A 22,306-nucleotide genomic window follows, 5' to 3' on the forward strand; every position below is an offset into this window, starting at 1 on the left:
AAACTGGCAAAGCAGCGCCTTGTAACCTCATTCAGTCCTTTGGAGCTCATGGAACTGGTTCTGTTGTCACGGCTGCAATAGGGATTGTTTGACAAGCCTCAGCTCACCATGGATGACACCCAAGTGAGTTGCCCTGCAAGGGCCATGGCTTGTAGCAGAGTAAGGAGGGGAGGAAAAGACGCAGCAGAGCAGGACCCTGTTCCTAAGCAGGACCATGCAGAGGAAGAGGGAGGAGGCAGGAGGAGCAAGATGCAGTTTTTACATAAACCCCAAGCACTTTTCAAAAGGGGCTAACTTTTTAACCCTCTGCCATCAAATCCACCTCTGGGGCAGCTCTAAACCACCCCATCAGCTACAGGAGGGCACTGGAAGTAAACTGAAAGCACACTTGGAAACAGCCTTTTGGTAACTGCTGCTTCTTTCACTCCCAAACCCTCCCATTTCAGAAGTGGAAGCAGACAAAACATCAGCGTTTCCAAGAGCCACACATTTCAACATGGTCAGGTCACAAACCCAGGTCTGAACAAGAGACACAAACCTTGTCTGCTGTGTTCCAGAGAACGACCCAGCTTCACATAGACCCAGCAAGGAACACCCCTGGACACCGGGCAGGAGCCCGACTCCTCTGGGAGTCTTGGCAAAGCTCCTCTCGACAGCAGCGGGATCCAGCACAACCGGGATAACGGAGTTAGGACAGTGCTAAACCAAGGGTAGTTTTGGTGCAGCATCGCCTCCCTGTCTGACTGCAGCAGACAAATAGCCCCATATTAAAGCAATCACAGTTAACAGTTCTTTGCTTTCTGTACCAAGCCAGGGCTGCTTCCAAAAGCATTTTATCAAGTAGGAATAACCCATTAAAAGCTATGAGGGAAAAAGCTGACCATAAAGCAGTCGAGTTCTCAGTCTCATGGGTGCAACAAGAGCTTATAAACCTCTATCGAGCCTGTGTGATTGAACACCACCATCAGCCACGAAAGACACCAGGTCCACCCCTGCCAGTGTCACCTGGGATTCCATCCAGCCATCTACCCATCCCACCGCTCCAAGAGCTCCTCGGCGCCGCTCCCGACTGACGGAAAACCAAAAGCTGAGCATCAAGAATTCACAAAGTGGTTTGTGCAAATTTTCTTTATTTCCACATTTATATCACAATGTGTCCACTTAAAGGACCAAATAGCAAAGTTGCTCCCTTCTGCATCCCAGGAACACAGAAGTCTGGTTACTGTACATTCACTAAGGCTCTTTGTTTTTGCAAATTGCGTTTATGATGGATATCCATAAGGCAAACAATATCTAAAGGAATGGTAACAAGTATATTTCCAGCATACAAACAGGCTTCCTTTTTCCCTCTCACAGTACAGTTACAAACTTGTAGCACCCTCATTACATTTAGGTTCTAGAAAAGGTGATTTTTCTTTTTTTTTTTTTTTTTTTTTAAATTTTTTTTTTTTGCTTTTTTTTGGCTTTTTTTTTGGTGGGTTTTTTTTTTGTTTTTTTTTTTTTTTTTTTTCTCTTTTTCCTGGAAGTTTGCAGGAAGGGAAAAGGAGGAAAAATATTTGGCTGGAGGTGGTGGGATCAAAAATATCATTCAACATCTAGGTTGGTTTTTTTTTGCAGCATTTCTCAGAGACTGGATTTAAACTGAAACCAGACTAAAATATGTGGATGCCTATGGAATGTTGAGCTGAAGCTGGGCTCCCAGCCTGCAGTGCAACACCGGCTGTTTAAAACCCAATCTCCGTACCACGTGACTTGGAAAAACCAAACCCCCCCCCCCCAACGCAATCATGTTCAGAGATGTGACAAATGAAACGACAGGGTTTGCACATTGTCTCTCCAATATCTCACTGCCAAATAAAACCCCAAATCAAGTCAAATAAATAGATGCATATTTTTGTTAAGGTAACTTCCACAATTTTCTCTGTACCTGCCTGTAATCAGATTCCGGCATTCAGAAAGTGCTGGAAATCCTCTTCCTTCTCGGGGACTAACACTTTTTTTATAGCTGGCTTGCTATCAAGAGTTTGGAACTCAATGGATCAACCTTCGTATGCCTTCCTTTGCAATTGTTAGTAAACTGGTAGCAGCATTTCACAAAAGGAGAATTTAAAGGACAGAGCTGGAGCGAGCCAGCTCCCTCCCACCCTCTGCTCGTTGGGCCTGGTTGTCCAGGCCAGGAGCTTTCTCCATCTGGAAGTGGCATCGCGCCTGCCGGTTTTGCTAACTGCAGATGTAAAAAGCATTGTGTTTAGCAAACCTGGAACTCAGTCTAGGCAGACGTAAGGCAGGATGTTCAATCTACCATCATCCCCGTGTGGATCTAAAGATATGCACTGTGTCCAATCATACCAGTTACCCTGTGTGTCGTAACAACCGTTCACGCCTGGCCAGTGATGTTCACATATTCTGTCGAGGTCATCACTTGTGACCTCCCTTGTGACCCCAGGCAAGTCTGTAGGTTTGCTGTTAGGAGCTAGAACGTGAGTCTTTCTAGCCTCTTTTCTAGTGCTTTCCTCCTGCTTTAAATACTCAGACATGAAGTAGTGAGCTCCTGGAGTCTGTACTCCTGATGAAGACAGCAAGCTACTCTGTCTGTTTAAATATGACTGAATGATTTCGTTTCTGGACAACTCTTTCCAGTTCGTTTGTTCAAAAGGGCTTTGCAGGTTGGGTTTTTGCTCCTGCTTTTCCGTTTCTGTCCTGTGCTGCTCGGTAAGCGCGGGGATTTCTACCTGCAAAGGATCTTTCTGTGTTAAAGGTTTTATCTGTCCTGTCATGGGATCAAAAGTGAGCTTTCTCTCTTTTAACCTCACCGGTTTCACACCCCCTTCTGTCACGTGCCCATCCAAGTTGACGGTATAGTCCCTGGGTCGGTACCTTTTCTTCTTTTTGCTATCGGAACCTGACGCAGCATCGTCGCTGTCCATTTTGGAAGTGTCCTGTGAAAAGCCTGTGTGTGGTGTGAGAGATTCCCCAGGGTGGGAGCTGGTTTTGCAGCTGGGAGATGTGTGCTGTTGGAGGGTCCCTGCTGGGTGCCGGTGCTGGCTTTCCGAAGGTACCTGCTGCTCCGGCCAGTGCTGAGACACCTCAGCTACCGCCTGCTGAGAGAACTCCAGTCTTTTCGCTGGCAAGGGAGGTGTTGAAGGTTGCATCAAGGATGGTGGTGGCGATGGCACCTGTGCAGTATCTAAGAACTGAGACCTTTGAGATGGACTGGGCATCGAATCCTTTGGTGAGTACGTCGTATGCTGCCGAGCAAAAGTATCATGCCTGACATTTCTAGGGCTAAAGGAGGAACAGCGAGGACTCTTGGGCTGGTGCGGTCCTGTGGTTTCTTCCGATTTATCATGCTGCTGAAGCACTGCAGTCTTTAATAATGAGGAAGTGCTTGAAGGTTTTACAAGTCCTGGAGAACTGGTGTGAGGTTTTACAGCGTTTACTGGGATTTTATTGTGTTTATCATTTTCACTGAGTTCTGTCCTACCGCCTTCAGGCCCTGCGTGTAGGTTTACATCTACAGGGCTAGGGAAATTCTCAGGACTGCCTCCAATTCCATTGGTTGGAGGGGGCGAAGAGTTCTGTAATACTTCATGACTAGCTTTGGAGACCTTTGGGGGAGGAGGGCCCTGATGCCCGTCCCTGTGTTCACCTTTCCTTTTCCGGTTCCCTAACTTCTCGGGTTTGGGAGAGTTTAGTTTCTGGATATCATTCCTGCTTTTCAATTCGCTGATGGGCTTCGACCCAGCCACCGCAGGAAGTTGCGCTTCTGCTTTGCAGTTGTGAGCGCCCCCGTTTGCTGATCCGGGTGGGTTGGGCAGCCCCCGCGGCACCGCTTCATTCTGGCTTACAGGTTCTATCAACTTCTGCCAATTCCGCAGCAGCTTCTTGGCACGTTTGGCAAGCTCCTCATTGGATGTCTTCTTCCTCACCTCATTGATGAGCCTCCCAAGCCTTGTTTCCTATAAAGAAAGAGAAGGTCTTTTACAACCAGGTATCACTGAACAACATCCTTCAGGCACATTTCTGCTTTGTCATGTTTAGCCTTGGAAATACCAAGTTAAAACCCACTCAATACTGACGTGTTGAACTGAGCTTTTTGGAAAGGATTAGTCCAGTTGGTCCAGTGCTCTGCCACACAATGTGAAACCCACTGTGGGTTTCAAGCCATCCTGTCTTTATGCCCTGGCTGAAGCACCAGAGCCGTGAGCTGTGAAAAACATCCGTAAGGAATTCTTTGATCAGCAAGAATGGTGAGGATAAAGGTGCGAGTTCAGAGCTGAGGGGAACTGCAGCACCCGAGGCAGAGAAGGTGCGCCTGGTCCCACTGAAAGGGTAAGATCTACAGAAAGAGGCGAGAGAAAAAGACTCCAGAAGCTTCACCCGTTACAATAAAAGTCTCTGTGTCACAACCCTGCCCAGCCAGGGCACGACTCAGGTTCTGCCTCCTTCCTCCATCTCTCCTCTCCCTGCACTCCCCAGTATCTTGAAAACGTGTGAAATCTGATTTAAACGAGCATTCCTGGGGCATCCCAAAGTGGTTCCATGAGCGGAAGGAAGTGAAAGGTTTGACTGCTCCCAAAGCATGTTTGAAAACAAAGAACTGTTCCACAAGCCAGATTACTTAAGAAAAGCACCTCAAAGGGAAACATCAACCAGGCTGTGAGAGAAATCTGCACCACGCTCTGATAGGTATGCTGAGATACAGCTGGAGCTGCAATTAAGCAAGAGTTCAGAACCTCTAGCACAGGAATTTTGGTAGAAAGAGTGAAAAGCACTGTAATTTAGTCATAAAACCATCTTTGGGCTGTTTCTAGGAGTGGGCAGCGAGACTGCAGCAATCCCACCCGAGACTCCAGCTTTTACCTCTTCTCATCTACATCAGGCATCGAAACCTGCTTGCCTGAATCACAGATGAATTTCACAGACACAGAGTAACTCTGTTCCTATTTCAGAGCCTTTGTGGTTGGTCAAACATCAAAAAAGGCAGCACTCCTTCAGCAAGCAGTGATGGGGCTGAATGCAACAGGATTCATCAGAAGCAAGTGATGGTTAATGTAGTGCCCTACACAAACAGGAACTGTGCTGCACAGAATACTGATCCCAACCCAGAAAGAATCACTGTGTCTGTGCTCAGGGGTCAGAAGCAGTCCGAGAGGGACAAAATAGTATCTTAATTGTGAATCCTTTGCAATCAATCTATTGTTGCAAGAAAAGCTCGTATGGAAATTAGACAGGCAAAGAAAGTCCTTTTATACACACAAAAATCAAGTCATGTTCAGAGGGTGACATACCTCAAGTGCCTCTTTGGTAATGGGGTATTTCTCCAGGCTGGAGATCACTTCCAGCACTGCCACCATGTTATGGATCTGCAACAAGGAAGACAAAGTCACTTCATCTTTCATGCACAGGTCTTCGTTATCAAATGTAATTTAAGACCTTCCACTTCATAATTGCTGGAAGCATTAATCACAAAATTGCTATCACACTGTCTGGCTTTAGGGAGCTGACTGTCCAAGGAACAGGGACAAGGACACTTCGCTGACCTAGTTGGGAACTGCAGGAACTGTAACACACACACTTTTATGTAAAACTAGAGGCAGTGAAACCAGTGTCACTTGCCAGCAAAGTCTGAGGCTCCTGTGAGACCCCCAGCCAAGGGCTTCATGAATTGTCCTCCAGCCTAACTGGAAGCATCAGTGCCACGTGGTCCAAGACACGAGTTGCATTGGAAGTCCCACATTTACCCCTTCGGGCACTGCTCTGGATGTACCCGAGTCAGCGTCCTAGGATGCTGTCAGAACACTGCCGCTTCCTGCAGCCATCCACCACGAGTCCAAAACCCCAGCTCCAAGCGCTCCACATTCCAGAGCGGATGAAGCAAACGCTGTGCCCAGTAGGTGTCCTCAGCCCCCCACCCTGCGCAGGACCAGGCTGGGCCACCTCCAAACCCAGCAGCATCCCTACATGGAAGATGGTGAGGAGCCACTGCAGAGATGCCCGTGACGTTAGAACAAGTGTCCGGTTGTCTGATAGGCTTCGCTGCCACGTTTCTGCCCGCATGGGTAAGCGCCGCACTAAAGCTGTTGCCACAATCGGTACATCTAAGCACAAGTGGATTGGGGATTGGACTAGATGATCTTTTGAGGTCCTTTCCAATCTCTAACATACTGTGATACTGTGATACTGTGAAGTGGGATTTTAGTAGTTTCTAGGAGAACCCCCAGGCTACAGAGATCCAGCCCCATGCCCATTCCCTGGTGTTAAGAGCACTGAAAACCCGACAATTCCTAATCCACCTTTATAGACAGATTTAAAAGATAAGCAAAGGAAAACCTGAATCACAGCCTCACTTATTGCTTAATTGCGTTTGTGACTCAAGTGAATGTGAACTGATCTGAGAAACATCTCTCAGCAAGACTCTCTGCAGGGAGCCCACGTTACCCTAAAGTCTCACCAGGAATGTACTCACATAGCTCTGCCCTCCCAGCTACACGCTCCACAGCAAAAGCCTTCATGTTAAGACTGCCAAGTTTGTAAGAATCAGCTTTTCCAAGTCAATTCCACCCCTTTCAAGATACAAGAGAATTGGGAGCTGAAATCTCTTCTGTGCAGAAAACCTTGGTCATGGACAATGTTTTTTCCACCAGAACAGGATTGCTTCATGTTGCAGAGACTTGGATAAAGCTGTCAGCAATGGAACACTGGGCCTGATGTTTAGATTAGCTTTACTCAAGCTTAGGTTTAAATCCTATAGAGGCTTTGAATGATTGTAACTCCTACAGGTTGTAAAGCCAGCTTCAGAACAAAGCCGAATTAATTTGCCATGGTTCTTTCTTCACCAAACTACACTGCCTCTGCATAAATTCAAGCCTTACCATTCAGTCAGGCCTGGTAAAGCTCCGCTTAAGCAATTCTTAACACACTTTCTTCCATATTTCTTCCTCATGCTGCCCTCAATGCCTAAAAAGACCAACTCAGCACCACAGCTTAAGTAATAGATAACAGCATGGGGGATTTTCCACTTTCTAGAACATGAGTACCTAGAAGAGCTCAATTCTGTGAGTTTCCCAACATTTTTAGACTTGCACAGTATGAGGCTCTCCTTCCCAACACATGGTTTAAACTACAAATTACCAGGGTGCAAAAGGTTCTGTGCCTTGCACAGACCAATAACTGGCACAACTGTTTGGGCAGTTGCTGGTAATCCCCAAATATTCATTATCTAAATGAGAAACTGATGGCAAAAAAAGGATTAAGTCTATCAAAAGGTCAACATGGGGAAAGTGATATGCTCATGTGTACACACACCTGCAGGAAGATGAAACTGCTCAGGGAGTTTCCAGCAGCAGCTTTGCCTTTGTTCAATGCACCCCAATACACGTACATGGATACCCCCGGCTGCTCCATCACCTACCAGGGACCAGGGCTGTACCACAGCTGGTAAGACTGTTCCTTCATCCCTCCTTTGAGGGACACATGGTGCCTATTAAAGGCAGTGAAAACAGCCTTACGCCACCAAATCTGTGCTCTTCACTCAGCTCCTGGTAGAACACAACTCGCCCACTGCAGATTCTTCACACAATTGGAACCAATGGAAAACACATTGTCACATTGGAGCAGTCACTGCAAGGCGCATGAAGGCTCACGCTCAAGATCAACTGCAAGAAGCTCTTCTCCTTTTCTCCTCTCTTTGACCTGCAGGGAAGCAGGGTTCTTCTAAAAAAGTACCATGTTCAACAACTTCTCTATCCTGCCCCAATAGTTTTGTGTTGTTTTCTTGATATGCTTCATCCAAACTGCCAGAAAGGGCAATAATTTAATATTCTGTATAAAATTATATAAGTATTATATGTATTATATACTCATACAATTATATACATTATAATCAGTGTAATATTACACGTGTAATAAAAATCATACTCGCCCATTTCAAACTAACACAGCCTATGAGAGTTCCTATAGTGCAGTTAAACACTATGATGAAAACAAGGCAACCTCCCAAAACACCTCAAGTATCACCTAGTCCACGTGAAGACACCTGTTTTGTTAATTAACAGCAGCACATGAGTATTGTGCACCAGTATCTTTACCTTAAACCATCTGTTATTGGCTTAATAAAACAAATACATTGTCACATAACTGACATGAGCCTGCAGTTACGAAGCCTGCCAGGACATCCTCCTGCTCTGAGCAGCACCAGAAGTGATAATTTACAATGCAAGTTGCTATTAAAATGCTTCTTGGCTACACAGCAGACAAAGTGACCTGAAGCAGAGCGGGACAAGGGAGCCGGTTCAGACTGTGACTGCACAAGTCAGGGTCTCATGGACGTGCACATCATTTTAGGCTCTATTTGCCTTTATTTAGCTCTGCTGCAACCCATTACCACCCCCCCCAAACCAAGAACCTCCATGAAGCAACCCCAGGGCTTCGCATTTAGCAGCTTGCAGAAAACAGATAAGAACAACTCATATGGCATTTTGAATTATCCCGTGCTATTCCCGCTGCCTGGCACACAGACCAAGCCACTCCAAGTTTACTGGAGAACATCTGCTTTGAGTCATGTACAATAATCCTCTCCAGCAGAAAGCAAACCTTATTTTTTCCATGCAAGCCTCCTTAAGTCATTCAGCCACGCTCTGGAGCTTACTACTGGTATCTGAGATCTCTTCCAAGTAAAGCACTGTGTGTTTTTACTGCAGCCTCAGACAAAGCACGGGGTTTCTGCACACACTGGAAGAGATCAAGAGGCTTCCTTTCCTTTTTATTTAACTGACGCCTTAATCCTATTTTAGCTTTTACAAATCAAGACCAATTCCGTAACTAACTTCAGGGTAAGTGTTCCACGGCAGGTCTAAAGGAGAAGGGGGTTGGGGGTGGAGGTTTAAGGTACAGCCCTTCCCTGCCACCTCCTACTGCCTCCTTCCCGGCTGATTTGAAAACAGCAGCAAGCTCAGCACCCCCAGGAGCTGGTAGCACCGCTCCCACGTGCTGGGATGGGGTTTACACTGGACTAGCATGCTCACATGTTGAGCTTTGATCCTCTTCCGTCATCCACAGGTACTAGACCAGCCCAGGTATTAACCTCAATGGTACACCTCCCATTCTTCCTCAGGACTGCCTCTGCACAGGGCAACCTGCATCTCACCCCACTGCGACCTCAGAAACAGCTCGTACAGACGCTCGAGTGCAGTCACTTGAATAAAGCAATTCTGGTTTCTTGGTTGGGTGTTTGATGTTTCATAGGGATGTTCCTGAAGATCTCTACATGCGTGACTGGACCGTGACAGATGACAAACCAGATCTGAGTTAGCACAGATGATGCTGAGCATTGCACAGGCCTGGAGTAGGAGGAGAAGCTATTTCCTTGTAACTCAAAAACCTGAGCACTAGGTACCCAGTTACAAAAGAAAGTGCAGCGAAACTGCTGATACAGCCAGAAATTCTGGCTGGAAAAGCTCTTTTTAATCACTTGCATCAAGTTCACAGAACAGTGCTAAAAGGCATCTGTTGACACAGGACCATCATCCATATGGGTCGCATTAGTACTTGTAAAGAGTGATTAAACTTGGCCTAATATGTCTATAGAGTGCCTAATCATAGAAACTTGTCTAAAGTGTAACACTACTGTCCTCCCCAAAGCACAGGTTAGAATAATCAGGCTGACTCCATTGCAGGCATTTTGAAACAGATTATGGAGCTAGATCAGAAGACACTGCCTTTGAGAGAACGGGCTTGTCAGCACACTGCAACCTCCTCACATTATATTAAATGCTCAATATTCAAAGTACTCAAAGTATTCAAGTTTCAAAGTACTTCTGTAACCTTTGCCCACCTGTAGCACCAAAGCAAGTTTACCAAAGGAAGCAGAGAAGTGCACCCACCATGGAACACTGGCCAGAGCTCTCTTTTCTACACGTACAAATCCAGACTTCAACTGCCAAGTTGGGTGTTTTCTGTTGGCAGCATCAGGAATCAGCATGGTCCATACAGAAGGTCACATCTGTATCAGTTTTTATTGTCTTCCCCTGCTCTTATGGACAACAGCATTTTATCGGGGAGTTATAAAACCTGTCCTATATCTATGGGCCATGTAGATCATAGGATCATATCCTTAGGTAGCCCAGGAAAATCCCAGGTTGAAGGTCAGTATTGCTGGAGCTGCCAGGAAGGCAGAGCTGATTCAGAAGGAGGCAGAGCAACAGCACTATGAGCAATGCCATCCACTCACATTTATCTTCTTCAAAGCAGTGATGACCTGCACTGGAGGCACCAATTCCTGCCCCAGGCTGGGGTATCTAAACAGTGCCACATCTTGCCCCCAGCACTGCATTTGTATAAAAGCTGCTTCATTGCATAATAATCCAAAAATTGGAAGAAGAAGTAAGAGGAGAAACGTTCCTATTCATAGGAGGCTTTATTTAAATGCAGCAGTGGAAATACAGCAGCACAGCATTTATTTAGCACTTCACATAGGATGCTTCAGATACCAGACACTAACAATACATCTCATGAACAGTAAATCACAATGTCATTTTTGCAGAGATACAGACTAAACAGAGTGAGAATTCAGGTTACAACCTGCTGGTATTTAGTTCAGTTCCCTTGCAACTGATCTATTAACAGTTTCCCCTCCCGACAATGTGACATGATGTTGTCTAAAGATAGGGTCCACGAGATGCTATTCACAGAAACGACATGCCAAGAAGATGACCATGCACTACTTTGGTTCATAATTACTGAAAAGCTTTGAAAGTCAAGTTTCCTAAGTGGAGAGCAAATACTCACCAGTACACAAGAGCTAGTCTTAAAAGCAGTGAGTTCTCTAATAGTATTTAGTAAAGCAGATATTTAAACATGAAGGAATCAATTATTGGGGTTCAAAGTCATCCATCCACTGAGAGTGTCTTCTAGGACAGAGACATTCATCTGAGTCCGTGCTTTGAAAGCTGATCAGGAATTTGTGCTGCAAAACAACAGGTAGAAGAACTACTCCTTGACTGCCAACAGGCAAGAAAGTGGCCAGGCACAGCAAGCACGTCCCCCTATCTCTGCATTGAAAGTTTCCACATCTAAAGAGTCAAAACAATCTGCATGTATTGTATTTATACTTGGGCTTTATTTAACAGCAAGAGAACATCATCAAATACCTTCCCATATGTACTTCACAAAGCCAGGACCATCAAACAAGAGTAAGGTCAGACTCGGGCAAAATACCGCATTGCGAAGAAATGGGCAGACCTGAAATATTCCCCTTGAGTGAGACAACAGTTCAGCCCTCCAGTAAGTGTTGGCAGCAGGTAACGCACAGCAGTGAGGTGCAGAGGCACCAGGACAGCCAAGAGATTACGAGGAGTCTGCCAGCAGAGAACACGCTTTAACCCCAGCACTTACAAACAGCCTCAAGACGCAAATACGCAGCAGTTGGGAAGTGCCATCAGCACTTCAGCTGTTCTCTACACCGTCCACTCCATTCCAAAGAAGATGTCTAAGCCCTTGGCACAGCAGGAAAACACACCACACTTTGACAAGGCAGGAGAAACCACCCAACAAAAGTAGTATCCATTGGTGGAGTCTTTAGAAGATAAGAGGTAGTAAAATACAGATGACGGAGGCAAGATGCGCACGCGGAGCAGCAGCGGCACTCTGGGGAATGCCTCCCTGCTCTACAGGAAGAGGTCTTGAAGGCAAACAGAACAAAGTCAACTTTTCACCATATTTATTAGCCAACACTTGAAGCATTCTTGTGACTACCGAGAGCAATCACTGTCAACGTCAACATTCGCTACTCATTTTGTATAACACCGTACGAACCATACCTGTGGTGCCTACCCCTCAGTTAAACATGAAACATGGACGACTCACTGGAACATGGCCCCACTCCTTTTCTTTTTCCAGCCCCCACAAAAGAAGCCACCCCCAAAACATCCCACCAGATCATAAAGCTGGGCAAAACCTTTTTGGGGATCAAATTTATTCGCCGGATTTGAAAAGCCCAGCAGTTGAGGTGAAATACTATTAAATTGGGAAGATGCGTGTGGCACAAATTCAAGATGAATACAAGAAGTTGGGTACTGCAGGCCCCAAAGCCTGGCAGAACACAGGCTCAATGGTATCTGGAGCATTTTTAGTGCTGTTTTCCACCCAACATCATGCTGCTAAGGAATGGCATAGGAAGCAAATCCAGCTGGAATTACATGGTCATCTCGAGGTGCCACAGTTCAAGAGAATGCATACAAAGAGCTCAGAGGGGAGCCGTGATGGGAGGGTTTGAAACTATGGTTAGGAAGAACGGGTTTAAAGTACTTAATTCACACAGTATTGAAAAAAAAATAGGGAGGAGACCCATAAATCTTGAACTAAGCCTTCCTGTGTTATTAGTCATAATACAGAAAATGGTGATCAACCTTTCTCATGTTCACTAGGCTAATCTGCAAGAAGACAAACACTGATTACCTATGAGGAATAAACGGAGCACTACCAGCGCACTCAACTAAGCTGTCAAATAGCTTCCATAGCCACCACTGAGGTTTAAGAACAGATTAGACAAGTTCGAGGAGAGACAAGGAGGGAGTTGCTTTATGCAGGTGATGCTACCACAGTGAAGGCGACGGACCTCGTAGCTCCATGAAGTCCCTTCCAGCCCCCCAGCCCCATCAGTCACACCCAGGGAACAGGTAGCAAACAAGTAGTGGAAAGGCACCAGAACACCCTCTAGTCCAAACTGAGCTCAAAATAGCAATTCTAAATCCTGTCCTCCCAGAAACACACCCAGGGAATTGGCTGAAGGAGTTCATATTATAAAGGACACGCAAAATTCAACACTTCCAAACCCCAGGCCTCTCTGGCAGCCTCAACTGCCCTGAGGGACCATTGCCCAAGGCTGTGCAAGCCTTCCTGGGTGGCTCATCACCCCTCGGGCTCTGCACTTACTTCTATCGCCATTCAACCACCTCATGCCCACCCCTTCTACACTACATCCCAACACCTCAGCACGTTCCTAAACCAGCAGGTGCCTGCCGAAAGAAGGACCACAGGCACCAAGGTTTGCCCCAGCCTGATACATCCATTGCCTGCTGTACAAACACTCCTGATGAGGCTGCCAGCTACAAGTGAGGCTAGCACTCAGTGGAACAACGTAGCACATCTGACAGACCCAGCCTCCACAAATGGGGAGCTGCACAAGCAGAGTAGGAGATGCTGCAAGGTGTCCACCCCTGGGTGCAGCAATTGCTACACATCATTTCAGCACAATAAATAACATCCATAGAACACGCTGTGAAGACAGGAGCCCTAAAACCCCAAACACTACCTGGTCCTCAGGACATCTAACTGTGATACAGTTTCACTGGACACATGAAACAGTTTTTCCTCCTCTTCCACCTCCCCAGAAACTTAAGCCGGTTGAATCTTGGTAGTTACTATTTAGTATAAGCCATGAACTGAAGTGCAATCAAAGTCAGAGAACAACTGGTCCTGCTTCACCAAGAGAGAAACAGTTTGGTGACTATGGGGGCAGAACACAGAATATACGGAAAATTCAGCCCTAAAATGCAGCCCTTCTGATTTATCATGATCTTGGTGCTTTCTATGGTAAGGAAACATCCATTCATGCAGCCAGAAGCCTGTACTTGGACTGCAGCTCTTTGGGGAATTGAAAAACCAACACTGGGAGTTAATGCACGACAGGCAAGTCCCAGGCCTCTGCTTCTCATTGCTTTTATCTACCTGTGTTATGGTAAGAGCAAAGTCAGATACCAAACTAGATGAGGAGAATGACCCGGAGAGAATCATTCTGCAATCACCTGCTTGATCTTAATGCACTCCAGAGACCTAGCAGAGATTTAAAATCATGCAACACGCATTGAAGGACCTGCTGAGAATGGCCCCTAAGGGTCAAGAGCTCGCTGAAGTTCCTAAAGATTATGTTACCCATCACAGAGTATCTACCCAGAGCTGTTAAGACAGAGCAGTTTATAGCTGAATGTAATACAGAAAAGCCCTGGTAATGTCGCCACAATGAAGAGTTTTCACTCTCCTCTTACAATACAAAGCCACCAGTCACTGTATTGGTGATAAACTGGTGACTTTTAAATGCAGCAGGGCAACTTTTCCCCAAAATGCTAAGGAAGCTTCTCAGCTGGTTCCCAAAACGCTAAAGGAGACTGAGGCAAGAGCCTGATGAACATCCTGCATGGGGGAATTTATTCCTTCCCTACACTGAAGTGCAATAGGCTCGCATGGCTGCTCACAAGCATTTGAGCATGGCACCCTTGCTGCCAAAAGCTGAGAATGAGTCTTCCAAAGGGGCGAGAAGCCGCTGCACCCTTCCAGCAGCAGTTACTAACACACAGTTTCCATCAGCACCTACCATAGCGATGTGTTACGGATATGCAAAAGTTAAATCGCTTTACCCAGCTCCTAGAATTACCGCTCACCAAATGGGAGATAAAGTCCTGCTGCCAGTCACCCGCTTTCAAATCCCTGCGCTCTCTGCAGACTGTGCAGGTCCTCAGCAGAATACAACCTGTGCAAAGCAAAGACCTCCCTCCGACAATCAGTCGGGAATGCTTGGCCATTCTGCTCAGTGGCACAAGCATTAGCAGCTATTTAGAAACAAAACACCTTTGCTGCCTTTGACTAGGAACAAAGAAGAACTCTTCCCGCAGAGGACAGTAAGCACAGCACCTTCCATCTCCAGGCTTACAAGTCCGAGGGCTACTTTACTTTAGGGGCAGCTCCACTGCAAAGCCAATTGCCCAATGTGATCATGACAGGACAAAAGAACCCAGCACTCCATTAGCATTTTATTTACATTTAAACACAGGACACTGGGGAAAGCTGCAACCTGGCGCTAGTTATTTCTAACTCAGCAGCAAAAAACTTCATGATTTCCACTTAAGAAAGCCCCAGTGACACTTAAGCCCAGCCTAGCGAAGAAAATACTAGATAAAGTCAAAACCCAAGAGCTCCTATTTTGATAGAGTGAAACTCTTACTACATGACAACAGAGACCAAGTTTTCAGATGCAGTCAGGCTCTTCAGTGGTGTATGCAGCCCTCGAGCACACAGGCTGCAGGCACCCCACTTTTACATATAGATCTGCAACATCACCTCTTGTGTCTTCTCTTCCGTCTCGCTGTGCTCAACTCTATTCCAGAATCAACTGCAGTTTCTTCCAAAGATAAGCTATAATATTGGGATACAGTTTTTCCTGGAAGTTTCAGGATGACAACATCCCTACAGACACAAAGATTCCTCCTCATGCAATTACCTTACACAGCACAGAGTGCTCCTACTGACCATGCTGCTAGCACAAAATGCCCCACTTAAGCGACAGCTCCAGTTACAGAAGCTCAGCACAGGTGTAGATGTGGTGAAAGTTTGCTCTCAAACAAGTTATGGAAGTGCAGCACTACCCTGGGCAGAAACATGCTCCTATACCTTCTGTTCTGTGCTCCTTAAAGAAGTAAATCCATTCAGACCTGTAGGATAATCGTGGTACTCTGCAAGCCGATGCTACATGAAAACAGCAAGCGAGAAAGCAGCTCCACAAGTGCTGGCTGTCACTCTTAGACAAGGCTTCCACCTCTGCAGTCATCTTCACAGCACACAGTTTCAAAATAGACCCAGTTGAGCATGCTGCTGAATACTACAGACACGCTTGGACGTAGGATTCCTTTCCTCCCCAGCTGCTACGTTAGAAAACCCTTTGTAGCTTTGTTCAGTAAAACAGAAGCCAACCTACATTTACATCGACCTGAACGTGATGGGCTTACCTTTACCTTAGACTTCTTTAAAGACCAAACGTGTAAGTGGGGCCACAGCATTACCTTATTTACACTGCATCTGCTACCCAAGAAAGTTTATTTGAAGTTATCACCAGGCACAAACTGGGTGAGCTGAGATAGGAGCCTTATCAGCCAAAACAGACATGGGGGGTTAATGTATAAAAACTGCACTGACATTCATTTTAAGTCCAAATCTAACACATTGGAGTACCTATGCCTTAAAAGAAGTGCTTCTTTCCTAACATTCTACTTCCACAGCAGGCAGAATCGATTCCTCTGCCCCTATCCTGAAACTTCCATGGATGCTGAAAAAAGGTAACTCGTCAACTGCAGCTGCTCCTGGAAGAAACTGGGAAGAGATTTCCTCACACAGGATACTGGGAGAAAAAGCTGCTCTGACACCACTTAGATGAGGAGCCAAAGGTGCCAGAATGGCAGCGCTGTTGGGTGGTTTGCTGTACCAAAAACCCTAAAGGGGCAACAACCAACAGGTTAGGGTCAGGCTCACCCTGAGCCCCCTGCACAAAACCCAAGAGGCCAAATTGGAGTTTCTCTCCTAGCTCTGGACTTCTCAAACAGTGGCTGGAGCCAAATCAGTTCCACTTCTGATGATGTGGAGCATCAGCCGCACTGCGTGAGGTGGTTTACTCTTCACTTGCAAAGCTCCCTCATCAGTCACTACTCACGAGCTATCCATAAAGAAGCTTCCCAGCGTTTATCCCAGGAACACAGGCCAAGGCCCTCCCTTACTGCATCACAGGAGGTTTATCAGGTAATTGAGCTACATTAAACGATACCTGCTGCCTTTTCCTTCCTAAACTCTGATCAATTCCCCAGTTCAGTTCACCACCTGATCCTGCAAGCAGCTACACCGCACACATAAAATGGGCGTGTAGCAGGAATCAGAAGTGGGTGTTATTTAAATTGTCACTGCTGCCGAAACAAACACTCAAATTACAGCTCCAGAGCAAATGACTACTGCCATCACCACTGCAACCCGGGCAGCTTCAAGGAATTAACAACAGAAAGGCAATCTGGCATTCCCCTTGCTTTGACCCCTCAATCCAAACTCCTGCTACCTTTGTTTGCTCTGATTTTGTCCCGGCAGCCTCACACTTTCTCCTGGTCTGGTTACTGCAAATGAGAGGGCACTGTGCAAATGAGAAGTCTGAAACAAGAGAAGAAAACCTCTCAAGTAGTAGTCGGCTGTGTTATCACCAACCCCAAACCGACCAGGGCTAGACAGGTACTGACCCTGACAGCCACACCGGTTAAACTCAGTGTCTGTGTCCATGAAGCAGTCCTCCTCAGGTAAGGGTATGTGAAACGATAAACTGAATACAATGAGACTGACTACATCAGACCTAAACCCATATCCAGAACCCAAAACTGGCATGGTAACGATGCTTCAGACCCTACACATTAGGGAATGCCACAACCCCCCTTATATTGCCCCACGCATCTGAAGCACAACCCACTGCCTCGATGCACAAACCACAATAGTACTTGAACCAAGACAAGCTACATCAAGGAAACGAACAAAACCAGTGAGAGATAAACCAGGTCCCAGCCTCTCTGTGCACTGCAGCTTCCTCAAAACCAGTAAGCTTATTAAGGCCGCACAGAAAAGGATAAAGCTAAAGCAAAAGCCATTCCTAGTCTTTCGCCCACACGTAACACTTCCCTGCAGCCAAGAAATCACCCCTCTGAAAATCGCCAGGTTCTACCCCGCGGGCGAAGGAGACGGGGACACCCGCAGCACTCACTCTCATCTCGGTGCACTGTTAGCTTAGTGCACAGACCAATTCCTATAAAGCTACTGAGTCCATTCGGTTCATGATGTTGGGCTCCATCTCTTGAAACAGTCTTTCAGGGCAGAAGAAGCTGTGTGCAGTGTTGGATCGTTGCCTGCTGATGCTGATCATTCCTTTACTGTAGAACTCGTCCGGTTCTATCAAAGTTCATTCTCTGTTGGGATGATGGTCAGAGGGAAGTCAGAGCCAGTCGCTGGTGCCCTGCAGACTTCTAGTTGATGGGCTATAGCAGGCAACAGCATACAATTGAGTTCATTGTCTGTTTTCCCCTAAAATCAAATCCCCTTGAGGTACGCATCGGACTTCCCCATCTTCCCGCATTACCCACCAAGTATATCCAGGTCCCTGAGCAAAAGCAATCCCACAAGTGGGTTTGCCTTTACCTGAAGCAGGAATAACCCAGACTGTCTTCCCCAGCAAATTCTTCACGTGCACCACAGGAACTTTGTCCCCCTCTACAATATGTAAAAGTTCTGACTGTGCTGGGCCAGCCCTGTTGGCAGATCCTCTGGTGTTGACCAACCAGGTGGCCTTTGGTAAGTGTGTATCCCAATGCTTGAAAGTTCCCCCACCCATTGCTCTCAGTGTAGTTTTTAAATCACCCCCGTGAAGCAAACTCCCTTCTAGGAGGTGTATTTATCCATGACGATGGAGGCTTTTCTTTCTAGATATTGATAAAGTAATCAATACAGAAAACAGCCGTGGAAGCATCTTTCACTAGCCAAAACCATGCCATCAACTGGAAGACCACTCCAGGCCAATCCACTACATACAGCCATAGAATGGTCTCGGGTGGAAGGGACCTTAAAGATCATCCAGTTACAACCCCAAGGACTGATTTCTTATTAACAATGTGTCTCTCAGACCTCTCCTGAAGGCCTGAGCAGCAAAACCAAGTGAGATACCATGCGAATGGCAGCCTGATTCACAACCTGCTCCAACCACTCAGGGAGCATACAGTGGGTTGTTATTCAAACCAGAGCTGGGTTTGCATGGCAGAGAGCTATTAATGACAAAGCAGTAAATTATTGTCTAATCTTCAAACCGGGGAAAAGATTGCTACATATTCAGGATGAGGACCCATTTAATTGCAAGCACAATTCCAACAGCTGCTAGGAAAGGACAGGTTTTCCCACAGAGCCAAAACGAAGGGATCTCATTAGTCCAGACATCAGGTAATCAATTCCCTGAAGAGCACAGTTTAATAAGGCAAAGGTGTTGTTCTGCTCAGTGGAAGAGGGGGTTTCTCAGCACACTGAGTCTGACAAGGGGAAGTGCTGCTTCTATCAGAATCAAGGCAGATACTTCTGCCCAGATCGATCTCACAACTGCTACAATCAGGTTTTCGACACTCTTCTCCAGTTACTACATGGTTCTTCCAGAAGGATTCTCCTGCCAGACAACTGCATCACCCATCGCGGTGGTGCCACCACTGAACTCCCACTTTGCTCAGTACTAACCCGCGAGCAATGGGAAGAAGTTGATGTTGATACTCGGTGTTTAAGTCACAGCGCAGAAGTAGCTTGTCCCAATGGATTTTCAAGGGGAAAAGGCTGAATAAATGAAGCCATAACACCAGACATCCCGGGAGGCTTCCAAGATGATGTAATTTGTTCAAAAATAGCTTATTTCTTATAGGTCTCCTTTGAAATAGAGGTTACCCGTGCAAACGCTGAGCTAAGGGTGGGAAACCAAATCATAAATATCTTCTGCAGCAATTACTCGAAGAGGTCTCAGTCCTAAATGTGTGTGTACAGTTAAACCACTGCTCCTGAGTCAGCATGGCTCCATGGAGCAGACGAAGATGAACAATCACAGAATAGGACTTCTCAAAGCAAGCAGGGCTCTAGAATTTGGGGAAAGAAGTGATTTTGCCCAGTACAACTCAACACAGATCCCACAGCACAGCACTACAAAGAACCATCTCCTCAGCCCCACAGAACTGGACTGGTTTTTGCATACATGACAGTATCAGTGCAGCTTTCACCCTCTCCAGAAACACGGACATAAACACGCTAAGAGTTAAAAGCCTGAATGAAATCCAGGCCTCAAAGCTTGACTTCCCTGGTAAGCAAGGAAGGCAAGCACAATGACAAAGACTCTAAGTTCGAATGCAACCACTTCTTTCAGGAGAAGATTCTAAAAGCCAGAAGAAAGTAGGCAGTTTTCCCTGGGTACCCACAAGCGCAGCAGCTCATGGCTGCAATGACTGCTCCCTGCAGGGAAATATCAGAACAGTTGCTTACACCTTTTATGCTGCTGCCCAAGTGCGATTAAATTCAGACTCTGCTTTTCAGCACGTTCAAAATGTACCTTTGAATGCCTGTCAGAAGAGTGCAATGGTTTGAAGGTTTACTGCGTGCTTTGGAGGGAAAGGCCCAGGCCTGCACCATGAATTTCCACACCACCACCTCTACTCTCCCTTGAAGAAAAGGTTAAAACGGAAGACAGCCCCCTGCCTACAGGCGTTGCTAAACAATGGGCTGATTTTTCTGCCACCAATTATTGCCCTGGATAAGTATCAAGTATGCAGAATTAGAATGTAACATACATTACTCCTAAGCTTATGGGGCTACTGACCTACTGGAAAGCTGCTGGCTGATGCTCCAACCTTCCCTTGCAGGCAGCTGCCTTGTTACTTCTGATCCTTCTCATCACCAACAAGGTGCAAGCATCTCCACAGAGTTAACAGAGCATGAACTTCAGGAGAAAGGGAAAAGGATCCATCACACAATCCACTTCTCCTGGCTGCTTAATTTTGCATAGCCACAGCGCTTCAGCGAGTACCACCAGAACTGGGGTATCCACTGCTGATGACAGTTTTGAACTGAGAAAGCCTCACAGAACTGCCTGAAGTTTATGAAATAGGTGGACACTTGGTCTAAGGCACAGTGAAAGATTTGCAGCTGCCAAAAGAGAACTCGGAGCAAACGAAACCCCTGCTTTTCAGACAGAAGTAGGTAAGACTTTAATAGGACAAAAGCACCATTTCACATACGCAGCCTCCTGGAATAACCCACACACATGTATATGTGCATGTTCACCTGTAGCTGCCCCCACAAACTGCAGATAGCCAAGACAAACCCAGCTTTGCATCCTGCTGGGGTGACTATTGAGCTAAGAATCAAAAGGCTGACAGACACAGGCTCTGCAGTCCTCTCACAGTAATAAACACCCTAAGCGGAGAACTGCTGGAATGTGCCAAAAACACCCTTACAGGGAGTAATAACAGTTGGATAAGAGCCCCTCAGACGTCAAGGCCACTTACAGGTAAAACAGACGCCGACTTCTGCGCTCACACTGCATCCCAGGAGGAACACATAAGCTCCTTACCGTGCTGCAGGGAAGGATAAAAGCGAAGACCGAGGCTGCTCGGTGCTGGAACAGCTCCAGAGCCCCGAAGCCACCGCTGAAGCCCCCCCGGCCGCCCCGGGGTGCCCCAAGGCCTCACCGCGGAACAGGTGGGCGCCCCGGAAGGTCCCGGAGAGCCGCGGCGGAGCCCGGCCCAGAGCCCCCTGCAGGCCGCGCCCGAGCCGCGGCCTGGCGTCGGGAGGCCGCCGGCCCGCACGCCGCATGGCCGGGCAGCGCCGGCCGGGCCCCGGGGGGTGGCGGGAGGCGGCGCGGCAGCGGGCGGGCGGACGCGCCTCCCGGGGCGGAGGGAAGCGGCCTCCGGTGCCACCGCCGGGGCAGCCCTGAGGTGCCCTGATCGGGCGGGTGCGGGCAGCGAGGCGCCACTGGCAGCGGGACCCCGGGCGGACTGGACACCGGGGAGCTCCCCGCTACCGCCCGCAGCGGAGGCTTCCGGTAGCCGGGGAAGCGCCGGCCGCGGTCCCGGCGGGAGGCGAAGCGGTGACGGCGGACGTGCGGCCCTGGCGGCCTCTCGTAAAGCGGCGGGGAGCGGCGGGGGGCGGCGGGGCGGGAGCCCCGGGCGGCGGTCGGAGAGGGGGAGGGGGACCACGGCGGCGTCCCCGCGCTACCGGTCCGGGAGCCCCGGGGCCCGGCGGTCTGTACTCACGTTGCTCTGCGGGTCGATGGCCTGCAGCAGCCGGTCCCTGATCTGCTGCGGGGAGGGGGCCGGAGCCGCTGTCATTGCCTGGGCGAAGCGGGGCGGCTGCGGCCGGGGCGGGCGGGCGGCGGGGCCAGGCCGGGCCGGGGCGGCGGCTCCTCACTCGCCGGCGGCGGCCTCCTCAGGGAGCCGGAGTCGCATGTTCGCTCCCCGCGAGGCGGGGGAGGCGGCGGCGCGGGGCGCGGGCGCGCGGAGAGAGGCCGCGACGGAGCGACCGGTCCGGGCCCGACTGCTCCGCTCGGGGCCGAACTCAACTGTGGGCAGGAGCCAGCCCCGCGCAGGGCACCCTGGGATACGCCCGACGCCGTAACGCACGGCGCGCCCCTGACGCCCCGCCGCACGCACCGGCGGGCACGGATCGCGCCTGCTCAGTGCGGCTCTGCGGGGGGCGCCTGCGCAGTGTGTGCGGCGGGCAATGGCGGCCGCGGCCGCGCTGCGGGAAGCGGACGGGCGCCAGCGCCCGGTGCCAATGTGCGGAGCTTCCCGCCCGTCAGCGGCTCCGCGGGCCCGTCTCGGCCCATGGGGGCAGGGGTGCGCGGGAAGGCAGCGTGGTGCTGAGTGTGCGGAGTCTGGGCTTTGAACTGCGGCAACAGCGAACGCGGCCCGAACCGGTGGGTCTTCGGGGGCCTGTAGGC

General features: G+C 48.4%; 1 protein-coding gene across 4 annotated transcripts; it reads right to left on the reverse strand.

Moving 5' to 3' along the window:
- Positions 1–1,798: 1,798 nt before the first annotated feature.
- On the reverse strand, positions 1,799–21,961 carry MED26 (mediator complex subunit 26). Of its 4 annotated transcripts, none has more exons than XM_080633869.1 (3): positions 21,621–21,961; positions 5,292–5,366; positions 1,799–3,959 (listed from the first exon to the last, which is right to left on the reverse strand). In XM_080633869.1, the coding sequence occupies exons 1-3, from the start codon at positions 21,693–21,695 to the stop codon at positions 2,265–2,267; spliced, it is 1,845 nt and encodes a 614-aa protein (XP_080489995.1). In that variant the 5' UTR covers positions 21,696–21,961; the 3' UTR covers positions 1,799–2,264. The 4 variants fall into 4 exon arrangements, with proteins under 4 accessions (XP_080489995.1, XP_080489996.1, XP_080489997.1 ...); XM_080633870.1 differs by lacking the exon at positions 21,621–21,961 and adding an exon at positions 15,780–17,837; XM_080633871.1 differs by lacking the exon at positions 21,621–21,961 and adding an exon at positions 15,445–15,767.
- Between the last annotated feature and the right edge of the window lie 345 nt (positions 21,962–22,306).

This window comes from Psittacula echo, assembly GCF_963264785.1.
Source record: "Psittacula echo genome assembly, chromosome: 24".
NCBI lineage: Eukaryota > Metazoa > Chordata > Aves > Psittaciformes > Psittacidae > Psittacula > Psittacula echo.

Coding starts and splice junctions, on each gene's coding strand:
- MED26 (XM_080633868.1), bottom strand. CDS start 7,407: ATGGAGCAGCCGGGGGTATCCATGTACGTGTATTGGGGTGCATTGAAC. Junction 5,367..7,308: donor GCAGTTTCATCTTCCTGCAG/GTGTGTGTACAC, acceptor TCCTTGTTGCAG/ATCCATAACATGGTGGCAGT. Junction 3,960..5,291: donor TTACCAAAGAGGCACTTGAG/GTATGTCACCCT, acceptor CTTTCTTTATAG/GAAACAAGGCTTGGGAGGCT.